Raw genomic sequence first — 20,407 nt, 5'->3', positions numbered from 1 at the left:
GGGGAGTTCAGCTCTCTCCACGCACACTGCGCTGGCTGTGCATGGGGACAACACACTTGAAGGTCCACAGTCCCTGGCATCCCCTTTCCCTCCCCAAACTCCCGGCAGCTACAGCTGCTGCCAGGCAATTAGGCTGTGTCTGGGAAAGGGACCCTTCACCTGACCTCACGTATTGGTCTGGCAAAGTGAAAACTCTGTAAACATCAGGAATTTACCCAGCAGAAATATTCTGCAGGTCTGATGTCTGCAAAAGGTGCTTCCCCAGTTTCACGTTCTCTCGCTGGCCTCACCCCAATCCGCAGGGACCATCCTGGAGTGAGCAGGAGTGAATCCTTTTTGCACCAACGACACAGCTAAGAGCATCATTCAGCGTCGCCTGTTGGGAGAGGGAGCCACAAGCAGCACCCCTCTGCTGCTCTCCCTTGCTACACTTTGAAGGCTTTTAGCATGTAAAAAAGCAGCAGTAGAAGGACCCATGCCTGCTATTTCCAAGAACTCTTTGACTAAACGTTCTGGGCAGAGGACACACAATCCCTGGGAGTGCTCCCAGGTCAGCTCAACTCAGCCAGGTCTAGAGGCTAATCACAGGCTGCAAACATCCCACTTACCAGAGGCCAATTCCCACCTCCCTTTTTGGCTTTCTGAGAGGCATCCTTCCTTCCCGACACCGATCCTTTACACCTTGCATCCCCAACATCAGTGACCTGACTGCGACGAAGAGGATGAGGGTCACTGAAATGAAAATGCCGACTATAGGTTTACCACGCTGCATCATGCTACATCTCACTGACAGCAGCTGCAATGCAAGGTAGAAGGGAGTCCAAAATATGCAGGCATGTGGAGGATATTAAAAAAAAAAAGCAGCAAGCAGAGGTTTTCTGCTGATTGTATAGTTGTATGTTTTGCACTGTTATTTTCTATAAATACTGACTATGCCATAAAATATAAAGTTAAACCAATATAAAAGACAGTCAAATGATATTGACAAGTAAGGGGTGGATTTTCTGCATTCCTTACAACAAAATACTCCGTAACAGCTTTACAGAGACTATTTTAAATGTTAAAATCTGATTTAACTAGAAGAATCTGCTAATATTCACCACTTTTCCTTATTTTACTTACATGATGTAATGGTACTAATTCTTAAATTTTGCTGAAACTAGCAAGAATTGCTGTATGTTACATAACAAAGGGGCTCCAGACGTGTGATCGAGACCTTCAGGAAAAATGAGCGAGGAGGCATTTGTCTGGTTTATAATCAAATTACATTTGCAAGACAAAAGAAATTGCTCTAAATTTCAAATTAAGCAAACTGGGTATAACTGCACAGGACATGCAGCATAGCTACGACTTAAAAGATGATTGCTTTAAATTCACATCTAACTGGCCTGCAAAGCAACCTGTTAAAAATACCATATGTTTTCCCACAGTTGAATATTCAACAGGAGACCTCTTTTTGTGTGTGCATTTCATACTTGCAAGATTTGCACCTGTAGTTCTGAGCACGTGATGCATTTGATAGACAGCTAATGGTGCTAATGAATCGCTCTGATCTGGGTGTGCAGTTTATTGTGTGTGGGTAAAACGTGTGTCTGCAGAAAGCAAGCTGCGTCTCAGGCTCTCAGATCCCAGTCTCTCCTCCATCAAGTATTGCACTTTAAAATACTCATTGACAAGTTCCCCAAGGAATTTTGTTTCTTGGGTTTGGTTGTGCTAAACACACAGGTTAACTGCTTCTGGATCCACTGATGTAAAAAGCAGCTTAATGATAATGAAAAAAATTTCATTTTGGAGTCAGAAACATGTGTGCAAATATTGATTTACATCAGTGCAGAAAATCTTTCCATCAAAGACTTCTGCTCTCTAGGAGAACATATTTACTTACAAAATTGAGAGATTGGGGCATCTAGCTGGGGTACATTTCCTCCTTTAGCATTTAGCTTTTGCACTTGGGTAGGCGGCACAGGTTTGTGAGACTGGCCGGTGGCTCGGTACATGGCTTGGACCCACAGGATACGGTCCTGCTCATCGTCACTTGCAAAAATCACCGTATCTCCTTCCTTCACAGCGTTGAAGAATGCTCTGCCGCCCTCCAAACCTGGCAGGAGAGGAAGCGACAAGGGAGTTTCGCAGACTTTGAGGCCAGCCAGGGGATCTCCCCCAGCTTCCCACCCCATCGCTGCCCTGGGCATCCCCAGCCAGCCCCACACTGCCCCCAGCTCGTGGCTGAGCTCAGTCTCCTCCCCTGCACCAAACTCACCTGTGAGGGAACCCTCCAGGCCCCCAGGTAGCACCCTGCACCGTGATTACTAAAACATGCCCCAACACACTCGGATTAATTGCTTCTCTCATCTCCAGTCCCGTTGATGCAGGTCCCATGCAGGTTGCACCGCTGGAGTGCCATCAAAAATGAGTTTTGTGGGGATGTGGTGGGAGGTTTCCCATTAGAGCGAGCGCATCAGTGCTCACACTGCACAAAAGGTGCTTGGGTAATGTGCTTATTTCTGTCTTTGCCCTGATTCAGCACTCATCTTCCCATCTCCCTAACATCAGAATTAACCTGGAATCAAGGTCTTGACAACCAACCCACTATGTCTTTCTTCAACTCCTCTGGGGATATCATTATCCAGGGCATGGTGAGGATCACCATGCTCAAGGTGTCGCCCCATTGAAATAAAAGAAATGTAGTGTTCCTCCGCTTGAAGAAGGGTCTCAGCACCACAGACACAACAGGTATCCCCGGGTACCGGGCGGCTTTCTGCCCCTGCCCTTTCCACTCACATCTATCAGAGAGAAAATGGGGCAGGCAAAAGTGCTGGGTTGGTCCCATAAATATTTTCTACAATACAGGTATAGCTGCTAACCTTTTATTTAGGGAACATAATCTGAAGGCACAGATTAGGATCATCACTCAATTTGAGCATTCAGTTCACAATCAAATTTCATGGGGATTTAAGTGTCTAATTCACTTAGGCTCCCTGGAGAAGAAGAGTCTTTCCCTCCTCTGGTGCAACTCCTAGCTCAATTCCTTAGATCTATTTATAGTAAAGTCATGCATAGCTAATGATCAGTATAAACACAAACATATTTACAATAATGCTGATCACAGTTCAGCTGCAGGCAGGGGGAGAGAGAGGACTCCCGTTTGGGAGCTGTACTCAGCCTGGCGAGCACGAGCACCCGCGGGCGCAGCAGCGAGCTGTCAAAGCCCCCGTACCTGGCTGCGGGTCGGTGTAGTCCACAGTGTATCCGTCGAGCTGCAGCAGCTCTTGAGGTTCAGCTTTTTTCTCCCGGTAGCTGCACATAGCAAATGTGTATTGACTAACCTGAAGAAAATCACAAAGCTAAGATGGCACCGGGTGATCACGACACGGAAATCCAAAGCACTTACAAATGCTGCACGCTGACGGTGTCTTTGCAGGGGCCGAGGGGGTGTGGGGTAATTTTGGTGGTCATTGCCCATATGAGACAGACTAAACTTTTTACCAGGCTTTTGCAAAGCTCTTAACACACCCTGCTGCGGCAGGCATCTAATTCTCTGCATCAGTACATACAGCGGTTTAATTTCCTCCAAAAGAGGAAGCTCCACGCTTTAAAAACCCTCTATCATTCATCCCCAGACAAGTGCAAGAGTGACACCCTGTCACAAACAATGTGAGCTAAATTGCGAGGTGCCAGTCATATTAAAGCAATCTTAAGATCCCACTGATCTCGGCAGTTGTTGTCATCAGTGCTGTAAATGGCAGCTCTCACTCCTCTGAGGTACCATCTGCATGACACGATACATTCAATGTCAAGCTCTTGACGGAAGCCGACTCAGCTGCGGGGGCTCTGCCAGGCTCCCAAATTGCCTTTGGGAGGCCATCAGGCTGCATCAAGACCCTGCGCGTACTCGGCGTGCTGCGATCTGGATGGTCGGCGAGAAGCTCGACCAGGGAGGAGAGGAGAGGATTCTCCATGCCCCAGGGTAGGAACTCACGGGGAAATTTACTGTCAAATGATTTCGAATGACTTTGTTAAGGTTGTGTCACATCCTGGACGCCTGACGTAATTTTATTAGTCTGGACATTTTCTTGACCTCTGGAGGAAACTTTGAAACTCTGGTGGGTGGCGATGGATGGTGGTCGTCATTTTTCGGAAGTGAGGAAAGATCCTGAAAGGCAGGCGAGCGGCTGCGCTGGAGGATTTTGCCTCCAAACTCCAGACAAATCGCTCAGCTACAAATACACATGCAGCACCTATTTTGGTGGCATCTATCGCTAATAAAATGTCATTTATTTAAGTCGGGGCACCCGTCTACTGGCGTAGCGTCTCCCAGCCGGCGCTCGGTATATTGCTGCCCTCTACGGGCTTCTGCTAGCTGCCAGCCTGCTCTCAGCAGCCCTGCCTGCACCCTGCCTTCCTCCAGGAACAGCTCCAAAAGCCACCCAAGAATAAACCCTATCATTAACACATTTGTGGGAGTAAAACTAAAAATGATGCTTTAAGCATCTTGCATCCTCCTTAAAACTACCAGCACTGACGAAAAGATTGACAAGTAGCAGACCAATAGCAGGAGCACACCAGTGCATATTCTCTGCTATGAACTTTGAATACATAACGTCGTACCGGCAACACAAAAATTAAAAAGATTAACACGAAGAAATCTAAAAATAATCTAGTGCCCCACTGCACAATATTCAGCCGACTCCCACAGTGTTCATTCAGTTATACTTGCAGTATATTGCTGCCATCTCCTGGACAAACTCCTGAATGTGCTTTATTTATGGTAAGATCCTGGAGAATTCATCTGAGCGGTGAGGATTTGATTTCTCTGTGTTAGACAGCCTGAACTTCAGGGATTGCATGATAAATTTAATTTCTGAAATGAGTCAGTGCTAACCTACGCTGACATTGATAAAAAATTTTAATACAATTAATGTTTTTTTCTTCTCCTGTACGCTCTCTAGCAACAGGTAAAATTCATTCAGTAGTCCAGTTTCTTCTTCTCTGACCCTGAAAGTGAGGTATGAATTTCAGTCTCTTCTTCATACACAAATAACTCCTCTCACCTTTGGACTCAGAAAATATTCTTAATCCCTACCAATAAGCCAACCATACCAACACAACAGTAATGTATGGAAACACACGCAGGCATTTCAGAGTTTATACTTCTCATGTTAAAAGTTATAAAAGACAGATGTAGACAGTAGGCTCTGGTGTAGCCCTCCTGGGACAGAGGCGAAGTAAACTGGTCTCTCATACTGGCATTCACATGATTTCCTTGGAAGAAGCTTCCCTACGTCATTAGTAGAAGAGACCTCTAAGAGAAACCTACAGGTGGGTCTACAACGTGTGATAAGCCAGGGCTGATCTGGTTTATGTCCTACTTCTCTACTAACACAGCCCAAGTGCGAAGCCCAAGCGGAGGATTGCCCAAGAGCCTGCTGGCAGGAGGCAGGCTAGGATCAGGCTGGAGTGAGGAGACAGCTATCAACGGCCTCTGGAAAAGGTGCCAACTGTGCCATGCGGAGCGCTTGCACGCAAACAACTCGAGCTACCGACTTCAAGGAGGGGCATACCAGCCTGTCTGTCCTATCCTGCTGCCTAAAGCATTTACTGCTTGGGGTCAGAAAGAAGCTGATTCCCTGGCTACCAGTGCGATGTGGCTCCTTCCATTTATGAGCGGTGACAAAGCAAAACCCAACAAAACGTCTAGAAAGCTCAGTATGTCATGATCGTGCTTCACTCCTGAGCAGCACTGTAGGGTCAAGTGGAGACTGCAGCTTGTCTTTCATCAGTCCTCTAAAATATCGCGCTTTACAGAGCCTGCTTTCTGTAGAAGCTTAGAAGTGGCCAGGCAAGTGAAACAGTTAATAGCAGAAATTAATCTTACCGCCTGCTGAGTTCACACCGAACCATAGCTGAGTACGAGAGCGAGCGAGCAGATGGGATAGGCAAGATGAATGGTTTGAGTAATTGGAAAAAACACAGAGACAGGGGAAACTGAAGGAAGACAGAGGAGAAATCCCTGCCCAGTGAGGGACAAACTCTCAAAGCAGCTGGGATTTCATCCAGGGACTCGATGAGGGCCAGGAAAGGAGCACCTAAGGAAGCTGAACTGAGCAAAACTAAAAGAAGGGAAATAATCCAAGGCTGCCCTCGCTGGCTCATTACAAAAAAGGGAAAACGCTTTGAGAAATAATTCAAGACAAAAGAACAGAAGGAAAAGAACGTGGGGAAAAAAGAGAAAAAGACAAAGAAATTCAGGAGAGGGGAAGCAGACAGCAGGAGACAAATGCCAAAGTTCACTATTCCTGGGCTGCTAAATTAGATCTGACTTTCTTGGCACTCGACCATATTCTGTCACCAGCTATATAATCTGACTGATTAATAAATACAGTAGATATGTATTAACCAGTCCTGACTTCGTCCTTGTTTTTCCACCAGAGACTCCTGCTCTAGCGAGCACCGCTTTCCCCAGGATCCTGCTCAAATCTGTTAATTGTCGTCCCTCACACTCTGAGCTCAGTCATCTGCCTCCCCCTTTCTCACTGTTGACATAACACCACCCCACTTGGGTTAAATTCTTAAATGGACCTTTCCTAGATTAACAGCATGCATTTTGTCCCAAGGGAGAGAAACTGTGCTAAGATACTGCCAGCTGTAATACAGCTTTCCACTTTGATGGGAGACTCTTGTCCTCTGGTTGCAGCTGTACGTTGCCTCCCGAGCCCTTTCCTGACACAAATGAGCAGAGGAAATGATCTAGCTTAAAGAAACAAATGTGAAAACAACAGTTTTCACATCTCAGCACATCCATTCAGCCCTAAACAATTGCACAGAGTAGTTGTCCTAACTTCTTCCTTCAAGCAGGAGATGTGCGTGTACTCTCTTCGGGCAGGGCTGCATGACGGAAGCCATCCCGCGTGAGTACGGATGGGACATACAGGACCTACCATAGCCAAGTGTAACGAGCTGTGGCATCTATTTAACCAGCAGTTCCCAAACATCTTGTATTTATCGTCAGTACTCAAGGTTTCTCAAGAATCACCACATATGCCCAGTTCTCAGCGAGGGTCTAACTGAAAACATGATTTAATATGATTATGGGGACCAGCTACGGGTCATTTACCTTGACTTGAGGACCGCAGCCTAGGACCGCTGGTGTAGTACACAGCAATTTTGCTGAATTATTTTCAAATTCTGTTGGTTATTTGGAGTTACTGAACACTTACTTAATTTCATTTTATCCCGAGTCAGCTCAGTTTTGCTAAAAGCAGGAACTGTCACTGTTAGTCTAATTTATAATGAGTTCAGGGAGTCTGTCACTAGAACAATAGATCCAGGCGTAGACACTGCAACTGGTTTTAATCTGCAGAGAGTTGATTTGGTTCCAACAACATTCTGCAAACACCATCAGACACAATCAGCTGAAAACTGCTTCAAGCTACTCAGCAGACATGTCATCCAGGTACCATGGAGTGTTACTTCCCATATGCTGCCAGAGCACGGAAATGGGGTTATGACAAGAGAAGAACAGATTCAGTCTGAAATCTCAATGTAATTAATTCACTTGCCCTTAAGAATCATTATAGAAATTTCCTATCACAAAGCCAGCAAACCCACCAGAACCAACAATAGTGTTGTTGCCAGTACAGCACACTAGACCTTGCACAGAATTAATACAAGCTCTGTCAGCTATCAAAAATCCCGGCTTTTGCACGATCGAGGGTCTAACTGGCAAACTGGCTGAAATTTGTATGCTGTGGATTGTATGTCGATATAGCAACTTAGGAAACACTTACAGCATCTGTGATGGATGTACATTTTCTTTCCTAACCAGTCACAGAGAACTTTGCCCTAAATTGCTCCATGGCTTTCGCTTACCACTGCCACTGGCGTTACTGTTGCCTTTACGAAGCATTTTCCTTGCTTGTGATGCTGCGGACCATTTCCATCCAAGCTCAGGGCCATATTCTGCCATCACTTTCACGCTGCATATCTCAGGATTTAAAATTAGGCAAGTAACAAGTCTCTGCCATGTAATTTACATCTAATCAGTATTCTGCTCTTCTGCTGCTCATCTCAAAGGGTGTCTATGAGGAGGGTGGGCAGCGTGCAGAGAGGACTGCGATTCATTCGAAAGAGAAAACTATCCCCTCTTAATGCGTGGTGCATGCTGGAGGAGCGTATGCACCAGCTCTGCCGGCCACACCATGCTGCAAACCTTCCCCGAGGGCTTGAACCAAGTCCACCCAGCAATGCATGCGCTGGAGAGGTAAGCCCGTTCTAGCAATGGCACAAAGGAACCACTCTCACCCTCTACACCCAAACAGATCATCTCCTCTCCTGTACAGCCCTCACAGATACACAAGACACAGAAGCTGCGAGGGATTATTCCACCCAAATTACAAGGCAGTATTGCTCCTTTCCGCTTCTCACCAGGGCTAACAGAAGCCAGCTAGCACTGGAAATGCTCCCTGCAGAGCTCCTTTTTCTACGTACGCATGCAAAGCCTCTGTTCATACCGGCGAGGCATCGCTGACACAAAAGAGACGAACTGCCATCATCAACACCTTCCTCGGTGCTGCCCATGCAGTTTGGCACCTTTGTGCCGTGTTTAGATGGTTATGAAGAGTTTGAGTATTTATTACCATGAATTTCTTAACTGCTGGTACCAGAAGGCAGAGTGGTACCACCCAACAGCATTGAAGGAACTGAGGCTGCGTCCATGTGAAATGGGGAAAGAGGGGCAGGAGGGGGCACAGGACCAGGGGGAGGAGGTTACTCTGCAAGGGAAGGGAGACAGAGCTGCAAGAGAAGATGCTACAGGGAAGTCACAGAGACAAGGGGTCAGAAAGGAAACGTTTAGTTATTCATCTGAACATACAGCTTTGCCCTCTTGGCAGTGTCACGGACTGATCCGACCACTGTATCTCAAATGAACTTTATGGTTTGGACTCCATCTCTCAGCTCTGGTGCAAGGAGGAGCCTGGTGCGGATGAGCAAGCTCCTGAAACAGGGGCTGCTCCTTGTCCATTCTTTACAAAACGGAGCCAGCTCACCTTCCTGCCGGGGTTATTTTCTGTCTGTGGTTTAGCACAGTTCAGAGCATTCTGGACATCAACACCTTTGCTGCCAATCCCTGTTCGTACCGGCACCCATCCTTTGCATTGCATGAAAAGCAAATGACAAACATACGGACAGCAAAGTATTTTTATTCCATCTTTATTGCCTGCTGACATGTTCAATATGCTCAAACTACATCTGAGGGACTGCATAGAGAGTGTTTCTTGTTTATATTTGATGTACGGCAGAACACTTTACATTGCACCAAATGTTGAACAAACGGTAGCATAACAGAGAAGCTGCAGTGGCAGCTGGAATTTCTGAGGTGGGCTACAGAGACTCTCTGGGGGCAAAAGTCTGCTCATCTTATTCAAATGAATTGCTTTTCTGGCCAAATTCTGCTCTTATATGCCAACTGACGAATACAGACCTAGTAACATGAGAAAACATGGAATAACTCTGAGAGCTTCAATTCCACAGCAAGCTGGAGAATATATAGCAACTGAAAACTAGACAAGTGATTACAACCACACAGAATGGCCAGAAGAAAGGCACCTGGAGAGAGACACGGGAATCCATGTCCAAACCTGCAAACTCTTGCACAGAAGAGTATCAATAGGTTTATTTATGGGAGAAGCTATGTTAGGAAAGAAGATTCTTTGCTTTGGAGAATCCCTGTTCACAGGGAAAAAGGGACTGAGAACTTGGTCTAATAGGAATGAATCATCTCTCAGGGAAAAGCAATGCTAGTTGCTCTACAGGTGATCACAGACTGCCACAAGCACTTAACTTCATTTCAGTATATAATAAAGGAAACATACAGAGAAAAGCAATCCCTCAACGCCTGCCCAAGAACAGGGTCACCGCACAATGTTCCCAATGGGCTTTTCCTTCATTATGGCCTCTGCTGCTTCTTACCCAGGAGACAGTTTGGGATTTAGATCCAGCGGTCTAGCTCTGCAAGACGCTGGGTTCCCCTGCAAGGTGCCAAACACCCCTACCTCACCAGGGACCTGGCCAGTCCCTGCACAGAGGGACAGACAAACAGACAAACCAGATGCTTCTAGGAATGGATTACACAGATCCTAAATCCATCACTTTTACCTAAATGTAAGTATACTGCTTGGGCTGGTAGAGGCTTCTCCTGTGGCTGCTCTAGACTAACTTGCCCAATTCTGTGGCCATTTTGACCCCATTTGGAGCACAAAACAAGCACTTAAACTGTCGCTGCTGATCATACTTGGTTATTGGACTAGGTACTCAACTGGTCTCTCCAAATGGACTCCTACTTACATGGGTCACGCACATCATAAATCCCTTTTACCTCCCCAGGATGGATTTTCTGAACTGCCACACAGTTTAGCACTATGGAAGCCAGCAGTGATGGACAAATGGGGAATGCAATTAAGCTTCCTACTGAGCCAGTTGAACTTGAAGTAATAATTAAGCCATTTACACCTGGTGATTTAGGACCAGAGAAGCCAGCTGTCTAAGGTGGAAGATGGACTGTGTGGACGACTCCCCTTACCAGCACAGGAAAGCCAGCACACAAGCATGTTCCATCTGACATGTGGAGCCTGGTGCACCTGGTTTGCACCATCTCAGTTCTTACACATGGGCAAAATCCCAGCCCCTCTGCAGCAGACCTGCCATCTGCTTCATCAGCAGTGGGATTTCACCCGCTGACTTGATCACTTTGGATCTGTGCTGACACAAGATCTCAGTTGGATCCCATGTTATTCCATCAAAGCATCTTTGTGTTGCTTTCATCACAGGACCCTGCACAAAGCTTTTATTTCTCATATGTGGACACATCATATCCTGGGGAACCCAGAGGGGAAGGAGAGAGAGATGGACCCAAGACGGACTCTGTGGCTTTATCTGGTTCCTGTGAGAACGGAGCTGCTCAAACTGGGGCCCCAACAATTCTGTGGCCAATGCAGTGGTTTCAGCTGCCCTTGGGAAGGTGAGGAAAGACCTAACACACCAAGTACTGACCAGATCCTTTTAGGTCACAGGGACATCTTCTGCCTGTTTCTTTGAAATTCTTGACCATAGTCAAATATACAGGTCTACTGAAACCATGAGGGCAGAAAGTTAAAAAAAAAAAGGGGGGGGGAAATGAAGAAAGACATCGCAAAATAGTCGATGAGAGCTGCAGACAATGAGAAGCAGTAATGAACGTGAAGGCAAGATAAACATCAAGAACGAAATATTAACTCTGATGAAACTTCTGCAGATTTCAATAGACTTCAAATTTTACCTGGAGGTTCAAGAGGAAGCATTTGCACCCAAGTACCTCCAGCCAAGGCAGACCGAGCTTCCTCCTCATATTATCAATTCCTCACTAAAATTGGTTCTCCATTTCACCAAATATTCATTTGCATCAGGAAACTCACGGCTAGAGGTCTGCAACTGGGACATCCTTGAGAAATTGTATACATTTAGAAAAAAATCCATAGCTTAACAGACACCCTACACAGAACCGCAGCTCTGCATCAATTATACAACGCTAAAATAGTCAGAACAAAGACTTAAATATTGCATGCTGTGATTTAAGATCACTTCTAACTAAATCTGTTACCTGGACGAGGACAAAGAATCGTTTCTTCCATCTCTTCCAAACATTTTTACCAATGGCCCATAAATATCTAGGAGAAGAATAGGTGAATTCAGTACACAAGTGACTATATGTTGTTCTTTTGTTTTTCAGTATGTTTTCTTCACACCTAGAAACTGAAGTTAATACACAAGCAGGAGCAATTACAATTTTAAGCTCAGCAGCATTGACGAATATATTTATTTCTAGCCTGAACAAATAACCCGTAAAGAAAACGACACAAAAAGCTCCCAGAGTCTTAATGTTACACAGTATTAATTCTCTCTTCCTCTTTGTCTTTCACAACTTGTTAAGAATTTAGAAGCCCTTTAATGCTAGTGAATAGCTACGACATGGTTGGATGGGTGAAGAATACATTTGCAACGGAAAAAAATAGGGAAGAGAAAGCTCAAATGCTGCTTTAAGCCTTCACAAAACCATTTGACTGAGGGGAGCTGTCAGAAGGGGGATACTTACTGCATCAAAACTGGTACCTGGGTCCCAGTATCCACTGGACTGACTAAACCAGGTCACTTCACTGAACAGCTTAAGATGAATTCCTAGAAATTGTTTGGCTACAGATATTCAAGCAAACTGAATAATTTCTGAGGAGTGAATTTACTGTTTTCTACAAAGGAAGAACTAACTTCTAAAATCAATGTCAAAATTAGCTGTGATGAAGCTGCCACTGTGTCACTGTAATACAAACACTGGCAAAAATAGTGGCAGCACCAGACTAATAATAAACACAAGGACATTATTCAGCATTAATATGTTTTATGTATCATTATAATTACTTTAGTTCTGGCTCAATAAATAGAAAAACAATTCCTTTCTGGTTATGCCAGTGGTTCCTTATGCCTACTCTTGGTGAATATTTAAGCCACAGAACTCGAAGTCATGCTGGGGCACTGGGTCCTTGGCTAGTTCAAGAACAGGGAAGTAATTTTCTTTTTTGCTATGGCCGCTAACATCAACAGGAAGACAATCTCAGTTCTGATAGCAAGCTAGCATTACAAACCACATACATAGTTTTAAGCAGCATCCTGTAAATCAAATGTTAGTTGAAGAAAGCATGAGAAAAGCCAGGACTGCTCAGCCCTGTTGCTACCAGCTGCAGTCAAGGAAACAAATATGATGGGTGAACTGTCCTTTCTTGCTTTTGGTGCCTGTGATCGTGGTGGAAAAATTAAACTTCACATGTGGCTATTGGCTCTGATCTCATTAGTAGAGAAGACAGGAGGGGGAGGAGAAGGAATTAAAATAAAGCTGAGTGATCCAAACCATCTAACAATGGATCAAATCTAACAAAACACTATGAAAATAAAAATGAAATAAAGTCAGTTTTAAAGCACCAAAAACGTACTGGAGAAAGAGTTAATCAAAACAGTGACTTTCCTGGACAGTTCCCTATTGTTCAACACATCCTCAGCACTGAAGAGCAATCGAGGAAAGCCTTGCCGATGGCGTTAGCTAGATCTTCCCAAGGATGATCTAATTTGTAATCACACGGCATGAAGGCAGAAGCCAGGGGTGGCAGTCAGGGATCCCCCTGGCCCCAGATCTTCTGACACTCATGTCTGGAGGGGAGAGGTTTCCCTTTTAACCTTCCAGATCATTAGTCCGACTCCAGGCAAATGCTATTAAATTGCGCTGTGTATCTCTGTATAAATAATGATGATCATACTGGAGTTTATTTCAAGCAGAAGGTGCACTTTGCTTTTGGTTCTGAGAATTCAATACAGGGAAACACAGAATAATTTAGGAGATTATACCATTTTCAATAAGAGAGTTGGGCAGTTCGCCTATTATTTCCTTACAGGAAAAAAATAACCTAGCAACTTCATGAAGAATACTGTTTAAAATTTAAACTGTTTGGCTGATATGCATTAAAAAGAATACACTAAGAATATGGAAAGTGCATTATAAATGACTGAACTAATGCCGTTTTTATATTTATCTTTCTTTCAATAAAGAAGTTCACCTCCTGTGAACTTGAGAAAAGGACTTTCTCTTCCAGAATCTTAAAAAAGAGAAATTTTCTAATGCACGTGAAAAACAAATTGAGTTCAGATTGAGACAAGCATTTACCCAGAGTGCTTCATGTTTTGAGGCTTATCCATTCGCACGGCAAGCTTGATCTTCAGGTCTTGATCCGGGCAGTTTTTGGAAACAGTCATTTTGTGCCACTCTGATTGCTTTGGGCTGTTGGGAGTAGGGTGGAGAACAACCTGCAAGTGTCAAAATCAACAATGTTAAAGGGAAAAATTAGTCACAAAATGGGTTTTAATGGGGGAAAAAACCCACATCAGATGAGCTATTTTCCCCTGAAAGTCAGTCTGGAAATTTCTATTCACATCAGTGAGGATGGTTTTTTATTGCTTTCTTAAAGCACAGCTTATTGTTTTGAGATTAGTTCATATATTCTTTGGCTGCTCTATGTAGCATGCCGTTGTTCATGGAGTTGCGTAGAACAGAACTGCATTATCAGTTCCCATCATTTAAGGAAAGACCATGGTAAATGAACTTGCAACTGCCCAGGTAAATCAGTCTAGACGTGATGGTGGACTGCTGTGATTAGCAAACCAGCAACAAGTTTTTGCTGAAGTTGCCCACTGCAATCGCCTACTTTCAGCCTCAAACAATTCAGTCAACCTCCAGCCTTCCTGACATTTCCCATGTGAGGTGTGCTGTTTGGCAGGCTCAGAAAGGTCTACCTGAAATGGTTCACCTATTGCTACTATCATGTTGTGGGAAAGCTGGCTTGGTTTTTTGCTTACTGTTAAGACTGGATGAAGTAGGCAACGTTTTAGATAGGCTGGTGTGTCTGACTGCACTACGACAGCAGATAAAATCTGCATCCCATGTCATGACATCAGTGGCTGCAGGACTGTCTGCTTCCATTTCATGCAGTGAGGAAATGATGGGACAGTCTCCAGCTGGGGTAAATCAGTGCAACACCTATGACTGCAGTGGAGCTGTGCAGATGGACACCAATGGAAGTGCCTGGCTCATCGAAGAAACTGAAAGGCTCCAAGAGGCAATTAAACTCTCCTGATCATAGCTGTGCTTTTCCCACTCACCATTACCCCTACCAAGCAGAGCAGCTCATTCGGGCAGTGAGCCACAGAGTGTTCTCCCAGCACTACACCACATCCACCATCTTCTGGTGTTTTCATATGTGTCCTTTGAGGTGGCTTAACCCCCTCCCTCCTACATCCATTCCTCTTCTGATGTTTTCACTCTCAGAGTTAACTTTGCCTTGCACAACTTCATTGAAGTCTCCACTGTCCTGTAGTGAGATGAATCTCCTTTAAATCCATTAACCTTTGCGCAAGCAGATTATTTTACAAATGGCAGCATTCACCCTCGTTATTTGCTGTGCTACCATCACTCATTCCTTGCTCACGCTTAGTCTGTGCTCCTGCCAAACTCCAGCCCAGACTACAATCTTGTATTCCTATGCTCTTCAACCTTACTGCTGAATCAACAATCTAGGAGCTGTTTTCCACCAAAATATCCTTGATGCTATTACCCTCTGACAAATTATTTTAAAAATTATTTTATTGCCTCCTCCAAAGCCTGAGGATCCTCAACTTCACCCTTATTCATCAACATTCTTTATCACTTCTTCTACTGAATTAGACTAATGCTTTCTCTGGCCGGAATCTGAAGCTGTTATTAGTTACACAGATAACTGAGCAATAGCAGCCATTACTGCATCACTCTTGGAAAAAAACACATTTAAGCAAATCCTGAAGATGAGAAGTGAGTCCTCCACACAGGGTGTTGTTAGAAACATGGATGGACCCAAACTCCAAGCAGTATCCATGGACTCCCACTGCAAGGCAGGTCATGCAAGCACATAGACTTGCACTAAACCCCATCTCTTAGTGAGGCAGCAGCCACTCAGAGTGTTTGGGATGCTCTTTACTTTGATTTCTAACTCCTTTTCATCAAAAGGCGCATAAACTTTGTTCGGTATTGTTGTAATTCATGGCTCTTCCCCTCCTTGCTCTCAGTAGACGAAGTCTTGGCATGGCTGAAATCTGTGGGAGCCTTGCCACCAGCTTCAATAGGGCCAGGATGTATTCCCATGCTTTCAGCTGCCCATCCAGCAGTTTAGGGCTTGTGAGCATTTTCCAGTTCTCTCTTTGATAAAAGTGGTGAAACGAGGAGTGCCGGCTGGTTGCCAATTTAACACTCACAATGGAAAGTGGGCATTGTACATGCCTGGCAGAGCACAAAGCTGCTTCTCAAAAGGCGACTGAAGCATGGGTGTTTTTGTGTACAAAACCTGCTTCCCTCCTCTCTCCGTGCAGGAGTTTGTGCCCACTCCAACAGCTAAACCAGGGGCTTAACATGCTCCCGGTTTCATTATTTCATTAAAAAAGAAACCCTGATGCAGCCTGAGCAGACACGCGTCATCTCTCGGCTGCTCCGGGAACACCGAGCATCCCTTTGAAGTTCAGCTGACTGAAAGCGCTGGTGGCCATGGGCCAGGGGAAATCACCGCCAGGCTCCCCGCGCTCGCCGCTGCTGGCCCCCTTCCTTTGGCCCGCAGAAGCTCAGAGCCGAAGCATGGCTTCCTACTGGACCGGGAATTAAAGCACATTGGTGCAGCTGGCTCATCAGCAGTTCAGGGCAAGAGGGGCTGCTTTGGGGCCTGACGTCTCTCTCGGAACAACATGCACAGCTAATTGCTTCCCGAGACCAGCAAAGTCAGCACCGCTTCTGGCTGCCAGTGGAAACAAGGCTTACAAAGCAAGCGGGTCTACACCGAGTGTAACCACTCAGGGGAAAAAGCCCTGAATGGCATCGCAGCTGGCCGGGTGAAAAGCTCTGCTCAGCGTGCTGCAGCAGATAAAGCCCCAGTGCTGGCCTGTTTGAAGAAGGAGGTTTTGAAAATAATCCTGAAAATATTACGATGCTGTGCAGCAAAGCAACTGTAGGTCTTCAGCTGGAGTACTGCAGCCTAGTGGGGTCATCCCTTTCATCAAAAAAGGAGGAGGACAGGGAGAAAGGAAGAATCAAGGTGTGGATGAGGAAAGTCTGAAGGGGCTGTGACTGTCTTTGAAGAGAAGATTGAGAGGAGAAAGAAAGAGAACTCTTCTCTCTCTCAAGTGCAAGAACAAAGGAGGTTCCATGAATGTGAAAACACAGTTAAAACGAACATAAATTATATGAGACAAAATAACATGCAGCATTCTCCACCATAAAGATATAAAACTAAATCAAAAGCTCACTAGGACCTGAAAGAACGTTTGGCACTTGTATGAATAGGATCAACACAAAACCGCGTTAACTAGGAAAAACTTTGTTGTATGGACACAGACTCTGTTGTGTCAAGGCACAAGCAGCCACAGAGTTAGCAAGAAACATCCCAGCAGGTTAGCCCATAATTGGAAATACCGTACTTGGGCTTGCTGCAGGATCAGTGGCTTACTTGGTCATGGCTTTCTGGGCTATAGTCATGAAGACAGGGCGGAGAGCAAGGCGTGCTGCCGAGCAGGACCGACAGAGCCCAGGCTGCTCCTGGAGATCGCTCAGGCCACACTGAGCCATGACACGAGAGATGCCAAGCCCATGTGTAAGATGCAGCCTCTCTCATCCCGAATTGATGTTCATGGGGTCTTCACCACGCTGACCTCACACCCCTGAAGAGCTGAGGAAGGCATGACAGGGAGCCTGCTGCCACTTATGTCTGGGGCCAACATAAATTTTGCAGTTGCAAAAAATCTATGGAGATGAACTGAAGTGTCCCAAAGCCACAGAAAAGTGCCATCCACAGATATTCTGGAGCTATGAGCTGCAGCGATGGAGGGCCCCCAGTCCCAGGGCGCTGCTTTAGGGACCACATGTGATGGGCAGAGATAGGGTGGGAAGGTTGGATCTGTGGCCAGTACCCCAGGAATCTGAGCTCTTTGCTATTAACACTATTGGTGGGGGCAACGAAGACCGCATTTCACTCCCCAGTCCAGCCCCACTGAAGCCACCAGTTCAGCCACAATCCCCAGGGGAAGCCAGGATTTCAAGACCTTTGCAGTGAGTACCGCAGTCAGTGCTTTCAAATGCTCAAACCGTACACCGGCTGCTCAGCAGATATGAGAGCAGCTTAACATTCTCTTGCCAAACTTAAATCCCCTCTTTTTGCTTCAGCATAATCCCCTTTTCTGCTTCAGGAATGTCCATTTCCGTAAGCAACTTCTAAGGCTTTCCGGACTGCCAATATCACACACAAGATCCTCTGCCTTTGCTCAGTGCAGGCACAGCCAGCTGAAATGCTGCCATTAAAAACTCACAACAAAGACAGCATGCGAGATGCACTCCTTTCCAGCAGTGGAGAGATTGCTTTTTTTCCCCCTCCTGAAGCTTGGCAAAAAAGCAGAGCATGTTGTGTTTCAAAGATATTTCCGTACAGGAGAGATTTCTCTAGAAAAGTAGGGCCAGAAGGAAACATTATTAGACTCAAAATCTCCTTACCCTCCCAAGCTCTTTGTCCTCCAGAGCCAGCACTCCCGTGCTCTCTGTGAACAGCTTCACCTTCACTGCAGGAAGCGCATGTGTTGTCGTGAAGTCTCCTTGGGTGCCCCAGCTGTGAAAATAAGGACAGAGATGTTCAGCTCCACCAGCAGGTCAGCAGCGCTACACCTTGGGCATGCAATGGTTAACTGAAAATGTCCTGTCTGGTACAAGCCGAAGTGGCCAGGCTGAGTGACAAAGGCATTAATTATCTTCTTTGGGAAATGTGGGACAGATGTTTGGAAAACCCATGATGGTTCTTTGGGGAAAAAAAAGAGTATTTGGGAGCAGCATGAAACCAAATTTAAGAGAAATTTTATTTAGAAAGAACAATAAGTCTCCTCCAGTGACAACCTGTATAGTCACAACAGAAGTTGAGGATCGAGAACATCTGCACACAGGACATCTGCAATCGCTCATGACTCTGCTATTCTCTTGGCTAATTAACCTCTCCTTTCCAGGTTGATAGTGAGGTTTGCTTTCTCTGAAGAACCCCCAGTTTAACCTGGGTTCTCTTCCAAGCCCCAGCCCAGCCCTCCAGCCCATCCCAGGTTTAAGTTCAAGCCATTATGTCTGGAGTAATCCTAGTTTGCTGGGACCGCAGAGCGGGACACCATCTCCTTGGGAACGGGACAGCAGTGGCCAGGAAGTAGCCACCTCTCCAGCTATGCAGCGAGACGAGACCACTGTCTACTGTTTGTACCCCCTGAATCACCCCCGGCTGGTCCTATGGCGTGGAAAGGAGTGCTATGGAGGCTGAATGACCCACAGTGTGCGAAAACCCCCTGCAGACCTGCATGTTTCTAGAGGACACCTCCGAGCTCCTGCAAGCACAAGCCATCCGAGTGTGCAGAGAACACGAATTCATTCCACGTGAATGAATTTCAATTCAGCCACAGTCTGCTGACACCTATGGCTGAACTTGCCGTTTGAAGTCCCACAAGGGGAGCCCACCTCTCAGCTGACCTTCCCCGCGCGTGTGGGAACCACAGCAGCCCTGCGGCCCTCCGGAAGGAGGTCTGGCGATGGGCCTGAGCCTGTCGCCCTCGAGGTTTCCTCTCTCCACCCGGACACTTGGGGAAGCTTTGGGGACAGCTTCCAGGGCCCTGTTCCCGTGCCAGCGAGCAGTGTGCTGCAGCTGGAGCTGCTGCCTGGTGACACCCGCGAGGGCTCAGCTGAGCTGCGCTGGTGAGCATCCTCGTGAGGTTCGTCTAAAGATCCCCGGACCTTACACAGCAGTCAGCTGTGACTTAGGGAGATCGTAGGGAAAGGACATCTGTGAAACACCAAGCCTGTTCCTAAGGGCCACAGCTTTCCAAAGAGGCTCATGAAGAGCCTCCGCAAGTGGTGCCACTCACACCAGCACAACAAATTTCTCACCTGTGCTAAGGTTTTTGAGGTACAGGAAAACGCCTCCCTCTGGCAAACAGGCACAGACTGAAGAGGGTCACGGAACAAAAATTAAGTAGAACTTGAACCAATGCCTATTTGTAAGCTTTAAACAATTTGGAAAGTAGCAGAGAAGGGAAGAAAACACCTTCTACGCTAAAGGATAAAAAGTCATGGTGCTTTTATATTTGAGACTTCATAGCTGTGTTTCAAGCTTTGTTTCTACTGCTTAGAAAGTTAGAAACGTATTAAAATAAAGCCAGACAGAAACTTCCAGACAGAGCTAAGCAAAGCCCTCCTAAAACGGCACTTGCCCTTGTTAGCAGAGAACTCAGCCAAAGGTGCCGGGCCGCGGGAGGACTGGGGAAGCGTGCACCACTGCAAGGAGGATGCTCCCGAACACGCGATCGTGCAGAGGTCCAACGTGAAACTAGCAGATAAAAACTGATCTTTTTTCTTCTTCTGTTCTCTTTCTTTGTCTTTTTTTATAATCCATTGTGAGGAGATTTCTATGGTGTTCCCAGAGATCCTGAAAATTCATCACACTTCAAAACTCATGCAAAGTGTACAAGCAAGCTTGAAGAATAATCACAGACAAGGTGCTTTTTGTACAAGTGCGTGCCATGAGCAACACCTCCGAGTGATGTGACGGAACACACACTGCAACATGAAATACTGCAAGTCAGATGAGAGATTATACCGTATCTCACTAACCACTTCTATTCACCCTCATGCTATCAATGACACTTCCTCATTTTACACTGTCCTCAAACTAGATCCTCTGCTGAAGAAAGGCAGTTCCCTTCAAATGACTGGGAAAAGGCTCAGATAACATGTGGTCCAGCG

At 45.9% G+C, this 20,407-nt stretch overlaps 1 protein-coding gene across 8 annotated transcripts in view; it reads right to left on the bottom strand.

Moving 5' to 3' along the window:
* The window catches only part of CADPS (calcium dependent secretion activator), a gene marked incomplete at its 3' end in the record, with an annotated part of 218,948 nt that overhangs the window by 95,078 nt on the left and 103,463 nt on the right, over positions 1-20,407 (bottom strand). For all 8 annotated transcript variants that reach the window (XM_082004650.1, XM_082004652.1, XM_082004653.1 and 5 more), the window contains exons 7-11: positions 18,134-18,245; positions 13,742-13,881; positions 11,636-11,702; positions 3,218-3,326; positions 1,886-2,098 (exon numbers count right to left, since the gene is read on the bottom strand). In XM_082004650.1, the coding sequence (XP_081860776.1) occupies positions 1,886-2,098; positions 3,218-3,326; positions 11,636-11,702; positions 13,742-13,881; positions 18,134-18,245 (641 nt within the window). The remainder of the gene's footprint in view (positions 1-1,885; positions 2,099-3,217; positions 3,327-11,635; positions 11,703-13,741; positions 13,882-18,133; positions 18,246-20,407) is intronic.

Source organism: Phaethon aethereus, assembly GCF_964289735.1.
Source record: "Phaethon aethereus genome assembly, chromosome: 11".
In the NCBI taxonomy this organism is placed as follows: domain Eukaryota; kingdom Metazoa; phylum Chordata; class Aves; order Phaethontiformes; family Phaethontidae; genus Phaethon; species Phaethon aethereus.
This window is presented reverse-complemented; position numbering and strand designations above follow the sequence as displayed.